Consider the following 22,954-nt stretch of genomic DNA (forward strand, 5'->3'; position numbering starts at 1 on the left):
TTTATAAGCAAAACTTGACTTTTTAGATACATTGAATGATTAATTTATCTAGTCTTTATTATAAACTAGATACATTTATTATTCAATGTATCTAAAAAGTGAAATTTTGCTTATAACAATGACCGGAGGGAGTACAAAATAGGTTAGGTGGTCATTATCTTTTTCTTAATATTTGTTAAAAAACAAAATATTGTTGAGTCCATCAAGCACTAACTAGTTCCCAAAATAACATTGACAACCTTCTTTAACTATGATTTCACCTTCCAATCCATTCATTTATCTGAAAATAGATGTACACTGCACAATTCTTTCTCACACGTAAGGAATTATTTAATTTTAGTTTCAAATAATTAATTAATTGTGCATAAAGTTAAATAATATTCTATCTTCTTCTAAAAGTGGTTGATCAAAATAATAAAAATAAGCAAACGTATTATCTCTCCCTCCGTCACTTTATTACAAGACTTTCATACAAAGTTCCATTTCTAAAAGTGGTTGATCAAAATAATAAAAATAAGCAAACGTATTATCTCTCCCTCAGTCACTTTATTACAAGACTTTCATACAAAGTTCCATGAATTAAGAAAGAAAAGCAGTTGTCCTAATAAATTTCTCATAAATCTTAAAAAAAAAAAGTATAATCTCAAAAATGTGTGTGACTTTCATATATTCACCTCCAACTCACTATCTTTCAACTCAAACCACCCAACCCAATCAAGAATTATATATATTAGTTGTAGCAATTCAACTATTCAAGATACACCCCAGAACTTCTCTTGTTATTATTACACATATATTTTTGCTTATAAAAAAATACAATATTACCAAAAATTTGCTCTCCAACGGGGTTTAAATATCTACCAAAAATAAATGATATTTTTAACCATATTATTTTTAGTGATTAATTATTAAAATTTTGTTTGATCATTCTATGAAAAATTATACTATATAAATTAACCGCAATCAATTAAAATCAACTACTTGTACTCCGCTCATTTTTCTTTTAAAATGTAGTTATTGCTTAAAAGACTTCTTAATTTTCTACAAAATATATTTGTAAAAACATTCAAAAAATTACAATAACTAATGTTTTTATTTTTATAATAAAAACGAGAGAGAATATAATAGATATAGTTAATCAAACACATAATTGCTTAGAATTGGTTAAGGGTAGTAATATTTACCCATAATTTTCAAAAGGCAATTTAGTCATCACCTTCAAGCCATAGCAACGAAAATAACGGTTAATTAATACGGTTAAAAATAAAATCGAATACTCCCTTGTCTCCTAATAATTGATCTATGATTTATTCTAGTTACATCCTATAAATTTTCAGTGACATCCCAATTTAACTGAAATACCACTAGGTTCATTTTAAATTTTCAATTATTCCTTTTCCTCTTGTTTATTTCTTCGCGTCATCTTGGGTGTAACAGGATGTTTGAAGGGTGCAACTAGAAAATTATTCATCATTTTCAAATTCAACATCTTTCACTTTGATAATAATAAGAGTGTTACTTTTCCCACCCTATGGTCTTCTCGCGCGCCCTGCAAAAATTCCAAAAATACCCCTGGTCCGGATTATGTTTTCCGGACCAGATTGTTAGTGTTTCCGGATTATAAAATCCGAACAAAGACGATATGAATATTTTGTGTCTTTCTTTGATGTCAAGGGTCTCTGTTGACCGTTATATGAACCCCACGCAAGCTGAAATGCTATTGCAGGGTTCATAGGAACGGTCAACAATGACGATGACACCACAAACACTCCTACAAAACTTAAAATTTTTGAAGAGAATGGCAGAAAAGAGGTGAAGAGAGTTCCGGAAATTATAATCCGAACAAAGACGAAATGAATATTTTGTGTCTTTCTTTGATGTCAAGGGTCTCTGTTGACCTTATATGAACCCCACACAAGCTGAAATGCTATTGCAGGGTTCATAGGAACCGTCAACAATGACCATGACACCACCGACACTCCTACAATACTTAAAAAATTTGAAGAAAATGGAAGGAAAGAGGTGAAGTGAAGAATGAATGTATTTGTTGAAGATGGAAGCCTATTTATAGCCTTAAACAAGTCCTAGGTCATTAATACAGTCAATGAAAACGTGTTAGTAGTTGTAACCGTCCAACCACTAATTGATGGCACTCTTTCAAAAGAAGCCAAGCAATTTTTCAAAAGAAACCAATGCTGAAGCATTCCGGATTATACTTTCCGGAATGTCCTTAGCCCTACAAAGAAGTGCAAACGTTCCCCTCGTTCACCATAAGAGCACCATAATCGCACTAATCCAGAAAATATATTTCGGAATTCAAAGGTGCATTCCGGATTGTATATTCCGAAACGCCTCAGTGCCATGGCCGGTGGTCTGCACCACACGCATTTGTCGGTGGTCAAGTCAAAAAAACGTGTTTTACCACGTTTTTTGACTGCATTAATGGTTTCCCAACCATTTTTCACCCACCCCTCCCTATAAATACCCTTCCAAACCCCACCATTTCTCACACCATCCCTCTCTTCCTCTTCTTCCTTCTACAACCATGGTTTTCCATCGTTGGCCTTTCATAGATAAGGGCCTCGTTGAAAACTTTCAGGGTTTGTATGAACGGTCAATGAGGATGGAACCGCGCTGCAACGAAGGGCGGTTCATCTGAGGGTCATGTGGGTCAGTGTGGTTATTAGCTTCGCCTGTCGGGGCGTAAGTCTGAGCACCCCCCACCTCCCTTAGGGGCATTTGTTTCTTCTTCCCGCCCTCCTCTTCCCTCCTCCTCCAGTTTTCCTCCAATAGGCAAACTACTGGTATGTCCCATCACATACCAGTGGTTTGGCACTTAGGAGATTAGAATTAGGCTCTTAGGAGATTAGAAATAGATTTAGGATGTTATGTAATAAGCTTAAAAAGCTTGAAAATTATTGTAATGTATTGTTCATATATTAATAAAATGAGTTGTTTTTATGTTTGTGTCTTTTTATTTATGTTTTTTATTTTATTCGCATTTTATTTTACGAATTGTAGAGCTTAAAATTGCAAAAGTTCTGCTAAAATACTAGTCCGGATTTTAAAATCCGGAGACATCTAAAAATTACTAACAATAAATGCAACAATAAATGCGCGCGAGGAAAGCCATAGGGTGGGAAAAGTAATACTCTAATAATAAATGCATCAATATTTGACAAAAATATTTAAAATCATTTTTATCTTTTTTTTTATTTTTTTTTTACAAGCAAATTTAGAGAAGAATAAATGTGTACACATGGACAGGTTTTGGACAGTGTCACCTTTATTTCCTCATTGTCTCCAAAAAAAACATACTCTTGAACTAACCCCCCTTCATTTCAATCCTCCTACACAACACTGTTTGCACTCACTGCCGCCAAACTTCATCACTGAGCTGGTACGTACTTTCACTCTTCTTCATTCACTCTATTTTTTTATACAAACCCATTTAATCCTTATTTCTCTCAATCTGTTTCATACTTTAGTATTTCACTTTAAATTTTTGCAAAATTCATACTTTAGGTTTCAAATGTTTGATTTGAGTTAATATTTCCAGATTTTCCCTTAAATGGTAATATTATGGCTCTATTCGGTAGAAAATAACGAATAGCCGATAAGTTATTTTATAGGGGATGAGTTTGTAGCGGTTAACAAGTTAACTTGTAGGTGATAGCGGATAAGTTAACTGATTGAGTTTGTAATGTTTGGTAAAATTAGCGTTTGAACTAACTTATAAATATGAAATGACATAAAAGTGATATATTTAATGATTATATCTTTCTTTTTTTCAATTTAGATTACAAGGGTAAAATTGAGATGTATAATGATGAGCTCGTGAGAAACTGATGGTTATCGAACATGTCCTTTTTAGTCAAATGAGCATATAAGACATAAGCTATAAGCTCAAAATTGTCTTACACCTTGGATGAGAAAAAAATTTGATCAAAGGGACTCAATCAAATTTTTTGTTTTTAGAATGCCAAAGGAGACTTAATCCCCTTTTGTGTGCTTTATTTTAATTTTTAGAGTTTTTTTTTGTACGTCAGTGCGTGGCTATGGAAAGGAAAAGAAGCTTAATCCCTTCTCCAAGGGATACGAAAAGAGGCAAAACAGGGAAAGAAAAAGTTGATGAAGTAGAAACTCAAGAACTCAGCCCTTCTTTTGCTCATCTTCCATTTCCAATCACCACCGACATCCTGCTTCGACTTCCCATCAAGTCTGTTCTCATATGTAAATGTGTTTGTAGAACATGGAACACAGTGATTTCTGACCCACATTTTGCCAAAGTACACTTTGAGCGGTCACCATATGGTTTCCTGATTCTGACATGTGATCGAAGACTCGTCTCAAGAACTAATTTGACAGTGAAGGCAACAACAGTTATTTGAAGCTTGGACCTACGGTCAAGCTTCGTATCCGTGATATCAAAATTGGTTTTGGATTAAAAAAGGTGAGACTGTGACTTGCTTTTTTGTGGAAGATATAGTTACATATTAATTAGAAGTAGCTTAATACTAGTTAAGGAAGTAGAAGTTAGTTGTGATTAGTTAGAAGTTTGTTATATAAGTTAATTACATTATGTAAATTGAACTACTAACAGTCTATGAACTTCTTCATATTATCAATTAGAAAGTTAATCATTCTATCATTTTATATTTCCCTATGTTATCATTACCATGCTTCTTCACAGATTGAAAGCCAAAAGTTCAAAGATTTGATGTTGTGAATTCTTGTATTAATGGCTTGCTTTGCTTGTTTGATCCAATCAACGAAGACCCTTTAGTTATTTGCAACCCTGTGATAGATGAGTTTATAAGACTTCTAGAGGTAACCAGGACTACCAAGAAAACTCAGAAACTGATATGTTAGGTCATTGGCTTCAAACCTGAAACTAATGAATATAAGGTTGTAAGAATGTGAAACAGTTATGTTAACTATGTATTTCATGGTATAAGTGTTGAAATTCATGTGGTAGGAACAACATTGAGGAGAGTTGATCCTACTATTGGATCCTTTTTTATAGTTTGAGATGGTCAATATTGTATTTCAACTTTGAAAGTGAGAAGTTGCAACTTTTCTCTTTTCCTTCCTTCATACACAATGAAATCCCAGATGAAGGTGCTAGCATGGGAGCATTGGGAGACTGATCTCTATGTATGTGATGCATCTTTACTTTGTTCTGTTGAGGGTGTTAGCATGGACTGAGGCTTTTAGAAGTCCAACTTTTGCTGCATCTTATAGGGATAGTAGTTTATGTTGGCAAGTAAAAAACTTTGAGAAGGGCATTGTCATATTGAAGTGTCATTCCGAGGGAGAGTTTACTTACTATGAACCTGAAATGAATTGGTTAAGCCTGTGTTTGTTTACACGGTGGGATACCCACCAACCGGCGTTTTGACCAACTCTACAAATCTTAGCTTCCTTATTTTCACGTTTTCTTTGCCTTGGGACGCTCAATTTTGAGTTGTACCGTGCAACCAACACACTATAAAAAGTTTCATGTGGATCATTAGTTGGTCACTTTTCGAATGCTGTTTAATTCAATTTTCAACAAGAGTTTACTTACTATGAACCTGAAATGCTGAAATGAATTGGTTATGTTGTATTTCTTTCGTCTCTCACAAGGAGCTACTCAACAATTATGGTATTAAAATTTGAGGAGCTGCTAAACTCTTTTCTAGTTGTTATTATTTCAACAGGACCAACCATATTAGCTGCCTAAACATATCTAACACAACTTTCTGTTAAAACATTGGAAAATAAAAAATGAATCCAAACCTTACAGAATTGGTAAATTCACACCAATGCCATTGCAAGGGATCTGCAATTTCTTTTTTAGATTTCAAACCTATATGTATACCAAAACATAATGTAATTTGTAAACAAAGTCAAATAAGTCATCAGATTAAATAAAATACGTTCATTTGAACAAATAAATATGCTCCAATACTAGGGATGGATATCCATTTGCAAAATGGTCAGTTACACACATCAAGAGAAAAAAAATAGCATAAAAAATTAAATTTCATTCTAATGGTCAATCTGGTCGATCAAATCTTTGTCAAATTGACATATTCCCTTTTCATATACCATTTATTTATCAATGTATTAAACAAATATTAAAGTTGTATAACAACGTGTAATTAGTTATTTTAAACTATTTGATATATGAAATTGCTTTTTTTTTTTATTCCAAAACTTTTATAGTTGAAGGAGAAAATGCCACGTAGAATTGCTCTCATGGGATTCATTGTTGAGAGGATTAGCAATACTTAAATTGGTTTAGATTAGATTAGCTCTGCTGAAATTTAAGATCCGGTACTGAAAATTTTGTGTCAACCATTATTTTTCAATTCTTTATATTTTATGCCAACCTTATGTGTCTAAATGCATAAAACAGCTGAATGGTATTACACTAAAACAAATGGATTTTAGTGACAAAAAGGGGTTGAAATGATGGAGTCTCAACTCAACCAACTTGAGTTCATTATCATCAGCACACGAGTGATCCTTAAGAAAGTACTTTAGGTTGAGGATTTTAGTTAAGCAACAAATGATAGTTCAATAGAGGTAGAATGTTTCAGACTAGATTCAAATGAGAACCTTTGTTTAGGATCTGTAAAGTGGTGCAAATTGGCAAGTGTTAAGACTTGCCATTGAGAATTTTGCACGACTGAAAATTGATTTGACAGAAGAAAGTGGATTCAACATTAATTAGTTAATTTCCTGCATCAAATGGAAAATTGAGAAAACTAACATTGATATGATTTAGTTAAATTTCAGTACATTATCCTTAGACTTTTATCATTGTATTTTATTTTATTTTACACCCATTGTATTCTTTTATCATTGTATTCAATTTGCCATACAGAATATATTCTATTATACAGAATATATTTCCACCCAAGACCATAAAACTTTACATATATGTGTCAGAGTATCAAAATTATAGAAGGAATAGATCGCTTTCTTGAAATATATGCAGCACACTAAATGATACCTATCAAACATGGCGGCGACATGATCAACTTATCTATGGCGCCCTCCTCACCACCCTCTCAAATGAAGTCGCCTCCCTGGTGTCACAAACAAAGACCTCATACGGTCTTTGGACCCTCCTCAAAAACACCTATTCCAAGGCTTCTCATTGAGCATAGAGTATCAAAATTATAGAAGAATGGAAGACAACAATTTGCGCCATTAACACCTTATAATTGATATTTTAAAAAAATTCTAATTAAATTACAACATGTTCCAAAACTTAGAAAGCAACTAGTAAATTTTGTTAAAGCGCGTGCGTGCGCGCGCGCATCCACACACATAGATTCATAAGGATATGATCAACATTAATACTATTTTTTTAAAGAAATACTGTACATTATTATTATTATTATTATTATTATTATTATTAAGCAAAAGGATAAATGGACCTATTCTATTAATTATTATTCCAAAACTATTATTACATGGACTTCTACACGAATGTAATATGACAGTTCACAATTGGACCAAGAGCGCTGTATAAGAGTAGAGAATGTACATATACTATTAATCTAATGTCACTTCTGAACATATCCATTCCTGTTCTCCTTGTCCATGCGACCTCACTTCTGAACTATGAGGAACCAAACAATATTCATCATCATCTTCTTCTTGTTGTTCTTATCCATTGTGGCAAACTCTCAGGCCGGCCAGGATCATCCCTACCAAGGTGCACTGCCAAATGTGGCAAATGCACCCCATGCATAGCAATGGTGGGGAATGTTCCAATTTCGGCCGAGTATTTCCCTCAAGCTTGGAAGTGCTCTTGCGGAGGAAAATTCTACAACCCTTGAAGCATGCTGCGAGAAGAGAACAACTGTTGTGCAAGCAAAATTAGATAAGAATACCAATATAGACGTAAGCAGGTTTGGGCATTGTCACCTTTTTTCCTTATTGTCTCCGAACATACTATTGAACTCAGACACTTCAGAGAACAAATCACCGAACACATGAGAAACCAAATATTCATCATCATCTTCTTCTTCTTATTTTTATCCATTGTGGAAAAATTAGGCCGGCCAAGATCATCCCCACCAAGGTGCATTGCCAAATGTGGCAAATGCACCCCATGCATAGCAATGGTGAGGAACGTTGGAATTTCGGCCGAGTATTTCCCTCGAGCCTGGCAGTGTTATTGCAGAGGGAAGTTCTATAATCCTTGATGCGTCCTTTGAGAACCACTGACATGCCAAGCTTGGAAATAAAACCGTGAAACTTTGGAGGATGCTGAACAAACAAATCTCAGCCATAAATAAAGAACTGGATCAAATGGTTCACAATTACCAGCTGAACAATAAAATTAGGCACCTTAATGTCATTTTATACTTCCAAAAACAGTACAATAAAATTGAATATTTTCACATTGGGAGAAACAAAATGTCTCAAAAATTGAATACTTACAAAATGTTTGAAGGCCACAAGAGAGGAAAACGACAAGTTTCCACCCAAGACCATAAAACTTTACATATATGCGTCAGAGTATCAAAATTATAGAAGGAATAGATCACTTTCTTGAAATATATGCAGCACACTAAATGATACCTATCAAACATGGCGACGACAGGATCAACTTATCTATGGCGCCCTCCTCACTACCCTCTCAAATGAAGTCGCCTCCCTGGTGTCCCAAACAAAGACCTCACATGGTCTTTGGACCCTCCTCAAAAACACCTATTCCAAGGCTTCTCATTGAGCATAGAGTATCAAAATTATAGAAGAATGGAAGGTCTTTGGACCCTCCTCAAAAACACCTATTCCAAGGCTTCTCATTGAGCATAGAGTATCAAAATTATAGAAGAATGGAAGACAACAATTTGCGCCACTAACACTTTATAATTGACATTTTAAAAAAATTCTAATTAAATTACAACATGTTCCAAAACTTAGGAAGCAACTAGTAAATTTTGTTAAAGCGCGTGCGTGCGCGCGCGCACCCACACACACAGATTCATAAGGATATGATCAACATTAATACTATTTTTTTAAGGAAATATTGTATATTATTATTATTAAGCGAAAGGATAAATGGACCTATTCTATTAATTATTATTACAAAACTACTATTACATGGACTTCTACACGAATGTAATATGACAGTTCACAATTGGAGTATCGTTCTAAGAGAGGGTTTATCTCCTACTACAAAAGGAATCGAAATAAAAAATTTCTAGTGTGTGGTACTGAGGAAAAACAACTTGAAGTAATTCTCATGTTCCAAGTCTCATCTCACTCAAAGATATTATCAAAGGAGATAATATTGAGATGCTGAATGTCCAATCACGGTAAGGATGTAGGTTTTAAATATTTTATTTTTGTCCATTAAGAATCATAACAATTTTTGATATCATTTTGTAACTTAAGGTTACATCGCTTCATCTATCAATTGCTTATTCAACTAAATCATATGTAGAACTGTTTTTGTATGATTTAAATTTATTAGTATTCCATAATATTGGTATTATTTTATGTAGATGTAAAATGTTTAAATTACCAGAAGAATGAAGTTTTTATTTCTCATTCCCATGTTTATGCTATATCACAAGTTTCGGTTTTGCTAGCTCTAGCTGTGACTTTTGGAAGAATTTTTTTTTTGTCTTAGACTTCAAATTGATTAGTGGTTATGGGGATGACATATTATATTATCATTTGTCTAAGTTTAGAAAACAGGATGCTTATTGCTTAGTCTTTTTTATTCTATTTTTCTTGTTTTCTTTACCTCTTTTTATTCTCCCACATGAATAAAAAAAATGGTCAGCATGACCAACAGAATGAAACTAGCTAGTATTACTTGCACACAAGTTTTAGAGATACAACTTAGAATAAAATGAATCATCATAAGTACTTACCATTGCCTCGTACCAAGAATTTTATGTTGCTATAGGAAATTGAAACCCATCATATCCACCATGAATGTAGTTAAACTAGTATTTCCACCCGTGCAACACACGGGTGAACAAAAAGATTTTATGTGGCGTTAACAAATTATTGCTCTAAACATACCACCAAATTATAGACCACGTGTTTTTTGCGAATATGAAAGTTTTGATTTTACTAAACAGAAACTTAAATCAAATATTCATAGCCTCCCGTGTTTTGGAATTTTTTTCCACTTTAAAAAGGAAATCTCATCACAATCAATCAATTTAATTCATTTTTAAATATCTCAAGATACATGACAATGGTGTAATCGCAAAGTAGCCTTGTCTATTCTAAAGAAATTTTTAAACACATAGTATTAAGAAGTTGATAGGGTTACATTTACATCACCAATATAGAGAGACACTACATATGTAAATCTAAATTAAGATAGCAACAATATAAATTGATTTTCAAACAATAATGCATATTGAATTTGGTCCTTCATAGATAAACTCCCTCCATGCATGCACCTAACTCCACATAAATGAATGAATGAAGATGAATAGTTGGGTTTCACATTAGATTCCTTTCTCTCCGTTTCTCTTTATTTTGATTCAAGAATATTTTTGAAGGGAAAAATAAATTGAGATGAAATTTTCATAGGTGACGATAATAAACTAAGTTGTTAAGGTTATAGAGATGATGTGAAAAAAATAAAGTGTGTGGATAGACTATAGTAACAATGGTGGTACTACTCAATCTAATGGTTAAAAAAAGACTTTCCCATGGTGGGAAATAAGTATCCTTTCCCAGGTTAAATTGCACCGAAAAAGAGGGAGTGGTGGAATGTTTGTGAATGAGAGAGAGTAAAAAAATAGAATGAGATAAATTAATGTTGGATAGGAATAAGGGAGAAAATGTATGAGGAAAAAAATGGTTTGAAGGAATTTGAATTTTGAATTGAAGAGGGAAAATGAGAGGAAATAATAGTTTGATGTTTGTTGAAAGGTGAGTTGAAACTTGAAAGTGATGTTTGTTGGGATAAAAGCAAAAGTAGGAGGGAAAGAAGGATTTGAAAAATTTAGAAATTTAAATTTTGAATTGAAGAGGGAAAATATGAGATAATGATATTGTATTGTTTGTATTGTGTGAATGCTTAAAATGGCAAAAATAAAATTAGTTTTTAATGGTGATGTGACATTAGGTGGCTTAGAATTTTGACACATTGGATTGGTGGGAAATAAATTGAAGGGAAAAATAAATTGAGATGAAATTTTCATAGGTGACGATAATAAACTAAGTTGTTAAGGTTATAGAGATGATGTGAAAAAAATAAAGTGTGTGGATAGACTATAGTAACAATGGTGGTACTACTCAATCTAATGGTTAAAAAAAGACTTTCCCATGGTGGGAAATAAGTATCCTTTCCCAGGTTAAATTGCACCGAAAAAGAGGGAGTGGTGGAATGTTTGTGAATGAGAGAGAGTAAAAAAATAGAATGAGATAAATTAATGTTGGATAGGAATAAGGGAGAAAATGTATGAGGAAAAAAATGGTTTGAAGGAATTTGAATTTTGAATTGAAGAGGGAAAATGAGAGGAAATAATAGTTTGATGTTTGTTGAAAGGTGAGTTGAAACTTGAAAGTGATGTTTGTTGGGATAAAAGCAAAAGTAGGAGGGAAAGAAGGATTTGAAAAATTTAGAAATTTAAATTTTGAATTGAAGAGGGAAAATATGAGATAATGATATTGTATTGTTTGTATTGTGTGAATGCTTAAAATGGCAAAAATAAAATTAGTTTTTAATGGTGATGTGACATTAGGTGGCTTAGAATTTTGACACATTGGATTGGTGCAAAATTTTTTGTTATTTGTTGTTCCCCATTTGTATATTATTAAGATTTGTATATTATTAAGATTCCTTTCTCATTAGATTCCTTTCTCTCTGTTTCTCTTTATTTTGATTCAAGAATATTTTTGAAGGGAAAAATAAATTGAGATGAAATTTTCATAGGTGACGATAATAAACTAAGTTGTTAAGGTTATAGAGATGATGTGAAAAAAAATAAAGTGTGGATAGACTATAGTAACAATGGTGGTACTACTCAATCTAATGGTTAAAAAAAGACTTTCCCATGGTGGGTAATAAGTATCCTTTCCCAGGTTAAATTGCACCGAAAAAGAGGGAGTGGTGGAATGTTTGTGAATGAGAGAGAGTAAAAAAATAGAATGAGATAAATTAATGTTGGATAGGAATAAGGGAGAAAATGTATGAGGAAAAAAATGGTTTGAAGGAATTTGAATTTTGAATTGAAGAGGGAAAATGAGAGGAAATAATAGTTTGATGTTTGTTGAAAGGTGAGTTGAAACTTGAAAGTGATGTTTGTTGGGATAAAAGAAAAAGTAGGAGGGAAAGAAGGATTTGAAAAATTTAGAAATTTAAATTTTGAATTGAAGAGGGAAAATATGAGATAATGATATTTTATTGTTTGTATTGTGTGAATGCTTAAAATGACAAAAATAAAATTAGTTTTTAATGGTGATGTGACATTAGGTGGCTTAGAATTTTGACACATTGGATTGGTGCAAAATTTTTTGCTATTTGTTGTTCCCCATTTGTATATTATTAAGATTAAGATTTGTATATTATTAAGATTAAGATTAAGGGTTCGTTTGGATGACAAAAGAAAGGATAAAGAAAGAAAGTAATAGGAAAGATTGTTAAAAGAATGAAAGTGAGTAGAAAGTTAATGGAAAGTGAGATGATTTTATGGTTGTTTGGTAGGAGTGAAAGTGAAAAGAAAGTGAGACTAAAGAATGATGTGTATTTAGAAAATGACATTACTTCCTTGTATTTTAAAATTGAAAATAGAATATTCCTACATTTACTTTTTTAATAAACTTTTACATTTAACCGATTTATTTTTCATCAAGAGCTGCTACTCGCACTAATAATGTACTAGTATTTAAAAAAGATTGTGAATCAATTTTTTTTACCGGATATCGCCCTCAATTTGACTCTAGTAACAAAGAAGAACAAATTATGAAGAAAAATCACATACAAGGGATTACAAATTATGTATGCAATACGCAGCAGACCAAATAAAAAGCATTGTTTTTTTTTTTGAAGGAGTAAAAAACATTATGTTAAGAAAATTAAATAAAATAAATTATGATATAAACATAATGTGCACAATCCAAAGCAAGGATGTAAACGTCTTTTGTTATAATGAAACTCTTCTTTCCACTTTCTTTGCAATTTTGGGCGGAAGGTTTTTTGATGTGGGGCCCATCAAAAAGCTATCTTTCCTTTCCCCTTCTTGTTGGAACCAAACGACGGAAGCACAGGTTTCAAAAACCCTTCTTTCCTAAGGAGTATCTTTCCTTACACAATCGGTTGAACCAAACAATACCTAAGATTGGTTCTTTTTCTAAATTGATTCTTTGATGTAACTGTAGATGACCTACCAATTGGTATGTTACCTCATATTTTGTTATGTTCATGCAACCTGGAATGCAAAAACTTAATATATCAACAAGCAAATCAAGAAAAATTAAAATCAACCAGCGCAAACTTAAATTAATGTGATTTTTGAATTCTTCATTGCAATATATATGTGTCGTGTGGTGTGGATTTTTTCCACCAAGTCGAAACTAGTATGTCATTTAAATGTATGTTTGCTATGTAAGACCTTTATGTTGGAATATTTTATTATTTATTATATTCCAATTTCATTATGTGGGCAAATATCGTAATAATAATTATATTAGCTATTTATCAATTGTGAGCCTTTAATTAGTGATCAAATTAAGTAATAAGACTATTAAAATTTTAATTGGATAATTAATTAAATAGTTGATATATGGACTCAATGAGTGGATGTCCGGATGACCCATTAACGGAATAATGGGAAACCTTAATGACCATCCAATATAAAAGAGGTTATGGTCCCCAATACACCCGACAAACTCTCTCTTCTCCCCATCTGAAGAGAACTCGAGCCATAAAGGTACCTGTTGAGGAAAAACCAAATCAGTCGCCGCTAACCTTCTTGTTTGTTTCAGATCACCTGTTTATCGTTGATGCCGAGAGGGCTGCCACGAAAGCTTTATCCAGGTATTGCTAATACCCTAGTTCTTAATATCTTTGATAAATCAAATATGTCGTAGATCCGTTCATATTAATGTTCAATGTTCTGTTTGCTTCCGCTATCGATTAATAATTGTTGAACATGTTTTATGAAATTTGTTTTTATTAAGACCTAAATTTCCAACACTTTATTGAGTAAAATGTTGGTAATAATTTTTTTTGGCTGTTACAATTAGTATCAGAGCATGCCAGTTCAGTTTGACGTAGGAGTGTTAGTCTGTCGTTCAATAGTCTGTTGTCGTTTCCAGCTTCTCAGCATGACTTAGTGGGACGACCGCTTGCGAAATATTTTAGAGAATGAGAAATGACAAGCACTGCATATAACATTTCTCGTATTGCTTTTGAAAATTTATTTTTATTATAGTGTTGACATTGACATAGTTACTCTACTGACAAGATCCTAATAAACTAAGTTAATTAATACTAAGAGGTTTCAATATCTGAATTGTATTGCGAGTATAATATTTAGAAAGGAGTGTCTTTCCATATCATGTAACTTCCCAAGTGGTAGCCAAAGTTGATGTTGCTTCCTAATTAGGAATTTGGATTTCTTCATGGTAGCGCAACATGACTTTGGAGATGTTAGTTAGACCACGGAATTTTGGGGACAAAATTTATTTTAAAGGGGTAGAAATAGAATGCAATATCCTAGAACATAAAGTATTTGAGAAATTCTGATAATTAAAAACTCTCACTTCGACCCCTTAAACGAAGGATTTTGTCCAAAAACACAAGAGTGTTTAGTCCTAATTCAGTTTTGAAAAAATTGTATTTAAATTTATGTTTGTTGTGTACGTTCTATATTGAGTAAAATTTTGATAATTAAAATTTCTGATTGTTACATCCATTCTTTTAAGCAAATTCACAATTTGTCCTTGTGAGCTTAGCTCAGTTGATATGGACACTACATAAAAATATACAAGGTCTGGGGTTTGAACCCCGACCACCACCAAAAAAGAAATTCACAATTTAATTTTTTAGGTATTTAACTTCAGAACTTCGAACTTGGTTTCCCAAGTCCTATTAACAACTTTGGTTTGTCCATTTGTTTGGGATGCCTATCACCACTGATTTGAAGCTTATCACCCATCTTCATCCACAAGGTTCTCTAATTTGGCTTAAGAATTTAACATCTCGATCAAAAGTGATATTTTTTGGAATCCCATGAAGACGAGCCAGTTTAAAATATAAGTCAGCAAGTTGAACAACATCGTTAGTCGTTTGACAAGTAATGCATCCAATGTTGTAGTTCACGACCTATAACACGTTATCATAAGTTCAATATGTAAGTTTACCATTGTTGATTTAAAGCGTCACAAATGAATTCGATCACATGATAAAAGTTGGGAAGCCTCTTTAGTCAAACGTTTTTTCTAAAACTTTTTTTTTTCTTCCCTATATTCTTGTATTCTTGCTTTATTTAACAAAATAATGTTAATTATTTTTTTTGTAAGGTTTTATCTGAAAATCAATACTTGAAAAACACATTACAATCTTAATTGAAAATCATGCTTACTAAGGGCCTGTTTGATTTGTTTTCAGTTTTTGTTTTTTAAAAGCATTTTATAAATCAGTTTTTAGAAACTGTTTTTAAGAAGAAAATAAAATAAATACCTGCTTGGTAATCTTATTTCTTAAAAGTGTTTTATAGATAAGAAAATTCTGCCACTTATTTACTAAAATGCCATTAATGAAAATATACCACATTTCCGTGTTTTTAGTTTTGGAAATTGGAAACTGAAAACCAAAACACTATTCAGCAGTTGTCATTTTTTAGTTTTAAAAACAGCAAAAAATAAAACAGTTTTGGGAAACAATTTTTAAAAAGTAGTCAACCAAATAAGTTTTAGAATTTTCAAATTTTAGAGAAGAGAAAACAGTTTTAAAAAACAGAATCAAACAGGCCCTAAAATTCCATTATTTTTAGTAAGCATAATGCTCTCATTAATTACACTCTATCTTCAATTTTGTCTCTCAATTTTTAGACCTAATTCAGAAAGTACAAGTATACACCATAAGAAGTAAGATGTATAAATAAAGATCGTCCCCACAAGAAGACTGATTGAGTTCTAAACTTCAACACTTTTGTAAGTAAATAAACTTTTTTTTGTGTAAAAACAAAAAGGTAAACATATTCAATCGACAATTAAAATTGAATTCATTTTTTTTTTTGTTAACCCTCATGTTTTCAGGGGGAAAGAGATTATGGTAATCTGAAGTTTGATCCAGAGGTAAGTAAATTCTGACCAAAAAATTGTTTCACCCCGTGATCAAACTTAGGTCCTCCAGAAGATCAGAACAGTTCGTCGTTGATGTAACTCATTAATTACTTGAGTTCAGTTGCTTGTGATTTTGAATTTGAGGTTTAGAATGCAAGTTAATTAAAATGAGAACAAGTTGATCTATCATTCAGTTGATGAAAAGTAGTTAAGGTAGACTACAAAATTTTGATCTCATTTTTTCTTCTTATAAAAACTTACAAAAATCAATACTTTTATAAACTATAAATATCACCTTTCTAAAAATTTAGTCACACATAAAATTTAAGACTCTTGCAATGAAAACAATAAATTAAATATCACTTTTAACAGACTCCTTAACAATTCATGGTTCTGTTTTGAACCTAGAATTATTATTCTTATCAAAATATTTGAATAATTTAGAGAGCATATAAAAATTGGCACAACCTATTAAACAATTAATCAATCTTTCTCCTTCTTCATTCCTCCATGGTTCTTCCATCATTATATTATTCAGTTCTGATTGACTTTTCTGCAATTACACCTAATCTCACCCTTTTTCCCAGTAAGAGGCTTCAAATTACCCATCTTAATCATAGAAACTCCAAAATCTTTAGCAAAAGCATAAGAATTTTTACTATAAAGTTGCACCAATCTATCACTTTGAGAACCATCACCTTTGAAAAGCTCTTGATCAGAATGAAGGAGACCTTGTTTATACAACAAAGCCTTATAGTATTTTATGTCAACTCTTGAAGGAGTAGAATCAAATGGAGCTAAATTATCATCGCTGCCGATTTGAGGGCATGTCTTTTGCAAATTTGCTGCAAAATTGGTGTCTATGTTGGTGTCATTGTAGATTCTGTTTCTAAAGTTAGTGCATTTGGAAAATCCAATTGTATGGCCACCAGATAGAACAACCAAGTCTTTAAGGTTTAGTCCATGTGACTAGAAATTTGTGATGAGTTGTGAGAAGTTGAAAAATGGAGGAGGAAGATTTGTATTTGCTGCATCTCTGCTTGCAAATCTTGAATCTCTTCTTCCTAGTAACACTTGGTACCAATATTGGTTACCACCCATCTGTTGATTGAAGAAACATTTGTTAGTTGTCAATGTTAGTTGAATTAGTGACAAAAAATTTAAAACCAACAAATATTAAATATGAGTTTAATTTAAACATGGTTTTAAGTTAGAGTTGCGGTCGCAGTAATGTTATAAACTTGTAGAAAAATTTGGCAACATAGAAGTATATCTTTTTATATTGCGGTCGCAATTAGGGTTAGTGCGATGTAAAACCATGATTAAAAAGTGCAAAATATTGGAAAGAGTACTAACAATGGCAACCGAGTCTCGAGCTGATATAGCTAAAATATCGGCACAAGATACAACATCACGTTTGCAAGCTTTGGTAACAGCAGCTTTAATTTGATCAACAACCTCAAAACCTCTAATTGAATTGTTATTTGGAAATGCAGTCTTCTCACCAATGAATGTAGGAGTGTCATCTAGCAGAACCGATCCATCACAACCCTGCGTAGATATGACAATACGTTAATTTAATAACAATATCACATTATACATACATCAATATGTATATAAACTGTTAAGTAACTATTTTATCAAGCTAAACATAATTTAAAAAAATGTAATCATGAGTTTATGCAATAAACTAACTTACGCTAACAAAGCAGTCATGGAAATGCAAACGTAGCAACGATGCTCCCATGTGTGGCTCACGAATGAGTGCTTGCTTAACAACTGACTTTATGATTGGCAATGCCTTAGGACAAATTCTGTCATAATAATTTGGATTGAGCTTTGCAATGGTAGGACTCAAAATGGTTGCAAAAGTGATCATAAAAATTACAACATAATATTGGTTACGAGAATCCATTTGCTATATGCTTGTATTAGACTTTGATTTGAGCTAAGATCTTGTTTTTGTGAGTATCTTAAATCAGAGAGATGCTTTATATAGAATGAAAATTTAGCAACTTTAATTTTTTGATGAATGAAATATAGCAACTAGGTCATATTTATTTACTTGATAGTGTTGTCAATTTATATAATATTTGAAGTCATAATGTACCTACTACTTATATGTGTTCGCCTGCTTGGTACCGTTGACCCAAAACCTTCTATAAGAATTACATAAACATTGCCACCTTTATCACCAATAGCATTGGATATAGAAATGATATGTATGATCGATGGTGCATGTTGCTTTATTATATTTGTAATTCCAAAATGAATATTAATATATGATGATGATATTTGCAAAGTTGGCAAAATTTGATCTATGGTGGATTATTTTTGACATAAAAGATACTAATCTCTACAATTGCGCACACACATATATAGTTATCTAGTGACCAAAAGTAGAAATGGAAATACATAATCTATGCTAAATAATTTCTTTTACAATTTGTCACCAACAGTGATAAAGTTATTCAAATTTTGATACTTTTTCCTTTATAAATTTCCATAAATTTTAAATTCTTATTGGCTAGCTACACAAGTAAGCATTTTATAGGGTGCATTTGTTATAATTTTGATTGTGAAAATTTTAATTTAAAAATAAAAAAAAATCACACTTTTGGAGTTTTCATTTGTTATATATATATATATATATATATATATATATATATATATATATATATATATATATATATATATATATATATATATATATATATAAATTTAAAGAAAATGGAAAACCAAACAAATTATCAAAATGCTTCTAATCATAAGTTGTCTTGATTAGTTTCTCTCAAAATCATTTTCAACAACGGATTATGTATCCTTTTAAAACAAATGGAATTTATATAATGAAATCAAGATAGTCTTATTATAATCCACAACAATCTGACCTAGTATTCATACTGCACAATTAAGCACCTTATTATTACGGCTTAAATATTCTAAAGATGTAGATGACTCAAAACCTCCTTAGATGTATGCCTAAGTGGGTTTATGATCTCTAATTAATATAAGAACTGGACTAATTAAGCGTAATCCAGTAGCATGAAAAGAACCTTGATAGAACCCGTCAAAAAAATCTTGAGTTGAACAGATTATTTTAATTAACTCCACAAAGCGTGTATATATCTTTTAGATTTTTTTAATAATGTATTGAATTGAAAAAGAATGAAAGGGACATCTAAACTTGAAAGTAGTTGCTTGTGGGACAAGTAGTGAAGAGAATGTGCTCCCGACTTCTTAACATATGTAATGATGTTACTCAATTCCATATAGTATTATCAAACTATATATACAACTGTAAACTGTTGTCTGTCTGAATAATGACTGCATTCTACCAACTTTAGGAATTAGGAATTTACTTTAACAACTGCAATTAAGAATTTAACATTGAACTTTAGAGAAAATCTACCCTAATATATATATATATATATATATATATATATATATATATATATATATATATCTCAAAGAGATAGACTTGGTTTTACTTCACATTTGGATGATAACACATGATACTATGATAGGATTGATCTTATAATACCAACGATAGGTTTTTTTTAGAAGCAAAGATCATTCATACAAGTACATGGGGTATTCAATCTCATTGAAAGCCGAGGAGTCTTATTTAATTTGAACGACTAAAATGTCATAACTTTTAGAAAAATGCTAAAGATAGCGAAGAAATCCTTCCCAAGCTCATCGCGAATTGCTGTGATTGGCTAATTAAAGTACCACCTAGCCTTTATTCCACAAAATCCGGGATTTAATTCTTCACCTCAATGCATATGTACACTGTACACGTCAGTTCAGGAATTATTCTGTAAATATTCTTCGCTGCATATAGCAGCTCTCTAACTTTTATGACAACCATACACAAATACACATAAAGTAAATGTTAGCTTGATTATGAGAGAGCGAGAAATTGTTATTAGAGTATAGTGAGAAGATAACTTTGAGAGCAAGTTATCTAGATAGCTTGGAGAGCAAGCAAGTTAGTTAGGAGTTAGTTACACTAACTCACCTCTATAAATAGCTCTCACCATTGTACTCATATTCATCTTTTATCAATCTATTCATTCTCTAATGAGTTTCTTTGAGTATCTCCCTCATGAGTACTCTTATGCTTGTTATCTCGCTTACATCTATGATCTTCATCCCTATGATTCTACGATTCATTACATGGTATCAGAGCGATACCCAAGGGAGGAAAATGATGATGATGCTTCCGCTTCTGCTTCCGATTATGACATTGATGAAGATGATGATTCTGATGACGCAGCTTCTGCTTCTGCAATTCAGGAACCTTCAGCTTCTCATGATTGCATCCGATTCGGCAGTTTTGATTCTCCAATCATTCTGGTTTCTACTCCTTCAATCGAACCAAAATTCGATGGATTCTCCGTCAAGATTGGTGAGATTTCTTGCGTAATTGTCGATCCTTGCTACAACATTGTCAAAGAAGACGACTGTGTGTTCGTTGATTCGCAAGAAGATGGGAAATTGGACGTTCTTGAACCTGACTTGGAGAATCGTTCCTCTGATTTTGTCATTTTTGAAGCGCCGGAAGTTCTCATCGAGACATTACCGGTGAGATCGTGTAGCTCTGTTTACGGCGTCGCTGCTGTGAAGCTTTTGGCTTCGTGGTTGTTCGTCGGAAAACAGACTGAAACAATTGCTTCTGCTGTCGACAACAAGATTCGGTCTTTTCAGTTACATGACGAATCAATCGTTGATTTTGATCCCGGTGGAAGCGTTGGTTCATGTTCGTTTTTCTCCGTTCACAATGTTCTCTATCGTACTTCTTTCCGTTTGTGGTGGATGCCTTGGAATTGAGGGAGGCATATCTTGATTCTGTTTTCCTAAATTAATCATTCAGTTTTCGCTCAAAACTATAAGCAAGTTTCAATCAGAATCAGAAACTCAAAAGCGCGTTCTTTGGAAAAGCGATTTTGGAAGAATCCGCTTTTGTTCGTAATGAATCATGATACGCGTCCTTGCTTTTGGTTCAGTGGTGTATCGAATAAGCTGATTTACAGTTTCGCATAATCACTTAACAAAATCACTATTATATAAGAACGTTATTGGAAACATGCGTTTGGGAAACGAGTTCGAGTTCAAATGTGTTTTCTGTCATGTTTGCTTAATCATTAAAAACACGTTTTCGATAAGTTTCTTTTGGGTCAGAAGCGCGTTTGAAATTTCTTTCGGTTGCAATGCAAAAGAGCTTACGGAATAAGCTGGTTGAGGTTAAGAAAAAGAAGAAGCAAAAGCGGTGTGCATAAACTGGTTTTGTCCCAGAAGTGTGTTTGCAGATTTTGAAGAAGGGATCACGTTTGCATAGATTTAGAAGACCAGCACTTGCCTACTATATTGTCACATGGATCTGATTTCCTCTATTAGGCTTGGGCTTCTTTTCATTTCATATTAGTTTTTCTGATTTTACTAGTTTAACCCCCATTTTACTTAGTTTCTTCAGTTTGAATAATCATTGCACTTTCATTGTATTTCAAACTCAAATTGGTGAATTTTCCCATTTTGAGTTTGAGGGGGACTATTAGAGTATAGTGAGAAGATAACTTGGAGAGCAAGTTATCTAGATAGCTTGGAGAGCAAGCAAGTTAGTTAGGAGTTAGTTACACTAACTCATCTCTATAAATAGCTCTCACCATTGTACTCATATTCATCTTTTATTAATGTATTCATTCTCTAATAAGTTTCTTTGAGTATCTCCCTCATGAGTACTCTTATGCTTGCTATCTCGTTTACATCTATGATCTTCATCCCTATGATTCTACGATTCATTACAATTGTTATTAACAACCGTATAAAAATACGGTGTTGGATATTTTTTTAGTTCCCAAAATAACTATACTATTATCTTTAAATCTAGCCACATGTACCATGACCAAGCTATTATTTTATTGTTTCTCCAATACGGCAAGCCATACTAAACATAGATGCTAAATTACAGTTGAAATAATAGTAGTAGTTAACACCACAGGAAATATGATCATGTAAAAAGGGAAATTGACAAACATGGTGACTTAGGTTCAATAATATGGTGGTGCAATGGTGAAACTAACATACTATCGATGGTGGCAATGGAGAGACTTATGTAATACCGCCCATAACATCAAATCTTAACTGAAAGTGGTTTCCCAAAATCATGTTAATAGCTTCAGTTTGTCCACCTGTTCGAGAATTAGCACTAAGAAATTGAAGCTTAACAAGGTTTTTCTTAAGTGGCTTAGGAATCTAACATCTTAGTCAGAAGTGATATTTTTTTGGAATACCATAAAGACTAAGAACTTCCATTAAATTAAATATAAGTCAACAACTTAAACATCATTGTTAGTCTTTTTAACATGGGATGAAATGAGTCATTTTTTAAAATTTGTCGACAACTTCCATAAATATAATCCTTCCGACGATGAGTCCGTGGTAACCTAAAGGACTAAAGTCCATGCTAACATCTTCTCAAGGTTCTTACGGAATTAGAAGTGGCATGTATAACCTAGGGTTTTGGATTTTGGTCTTGGGCTCTTGGCCAAGTGGCAAATTCGACGACATATCTTTGAATATGTTGTTGACATCTCTTTTAATTCTCAGCCAATAAAAATTATCTTTACCAAAGCCACGATTTTACCTAGTCCAAAATTATTTGCTAATTCTCCATCAT

The 22,954-nt window shown here is 32.4% G+C and overlaps 2 protein-coding genes and 1 pseudogene across 2 annotated transcripts; 2 read left to right on the top strand and 1 right to left on the bottom strand.

The window, feature by feature from the left end:
- Positions 1-3,259: 3,259 nt before the first annotated feature.
- LOC146923474 (uncharacterized) lies at positions 3,260-9,330 on the top strand (annotated as a pseudogene).
- A 7,265-nt stretch (positions 9,331-16,595) lies between these two features.
- Positions 16,596-18,361, bottom strand: LOC146923475 (peroxidase RIP1-like). The gene is made up of 3 exons (XM_085708642.1): positions 17,972-18,361; positions 17,629-17,823; positions 16,596-17,373 (listed from the first exon to the last, which is right to left on the bottom strand). Exons 1-3 carry the CDS (start codon positions 18,185-18,187, stop codon positions 17,242-17,244), a joined length of 543 nt encoding a protein of 180 aa, XP_085564768.1. The 5' UTR covers positions 18,188-18,361; the 3' UTR covers positions 16,596-17,241.
- Positions 18,362-20,358: 1,997 nt separating this feature from the next.
- On the top strand, positions 20,359-21,108 carry LOC146923476 (uncharacterized). Its single transcript, XM_085711726.1, has one exon. The coding sequence runs from the start codon at positions 20,359-20,361 to the stop codon at positions 21,106-21,108; it is 750 nt and encodes a 249-aa protein (XP_085567852.1).
- Positions 21,109-22,954: the final 1,846 nt, after the last annotated feature.

Source organism: Medicago sativa, chromosome 5, assembly GCF_051527215.1.
Source record: "Medicago sativa cultivar Bolivia chromosome 5, Bolivia_mono, whole genome shotgun sequence".
Taxonomy (NCBI): Eukaryota; Viridiplantae; Streptophyta; class Magnoliopsida; order Fabales; family Fabaceae; genus Medicago; species Medicago sativa.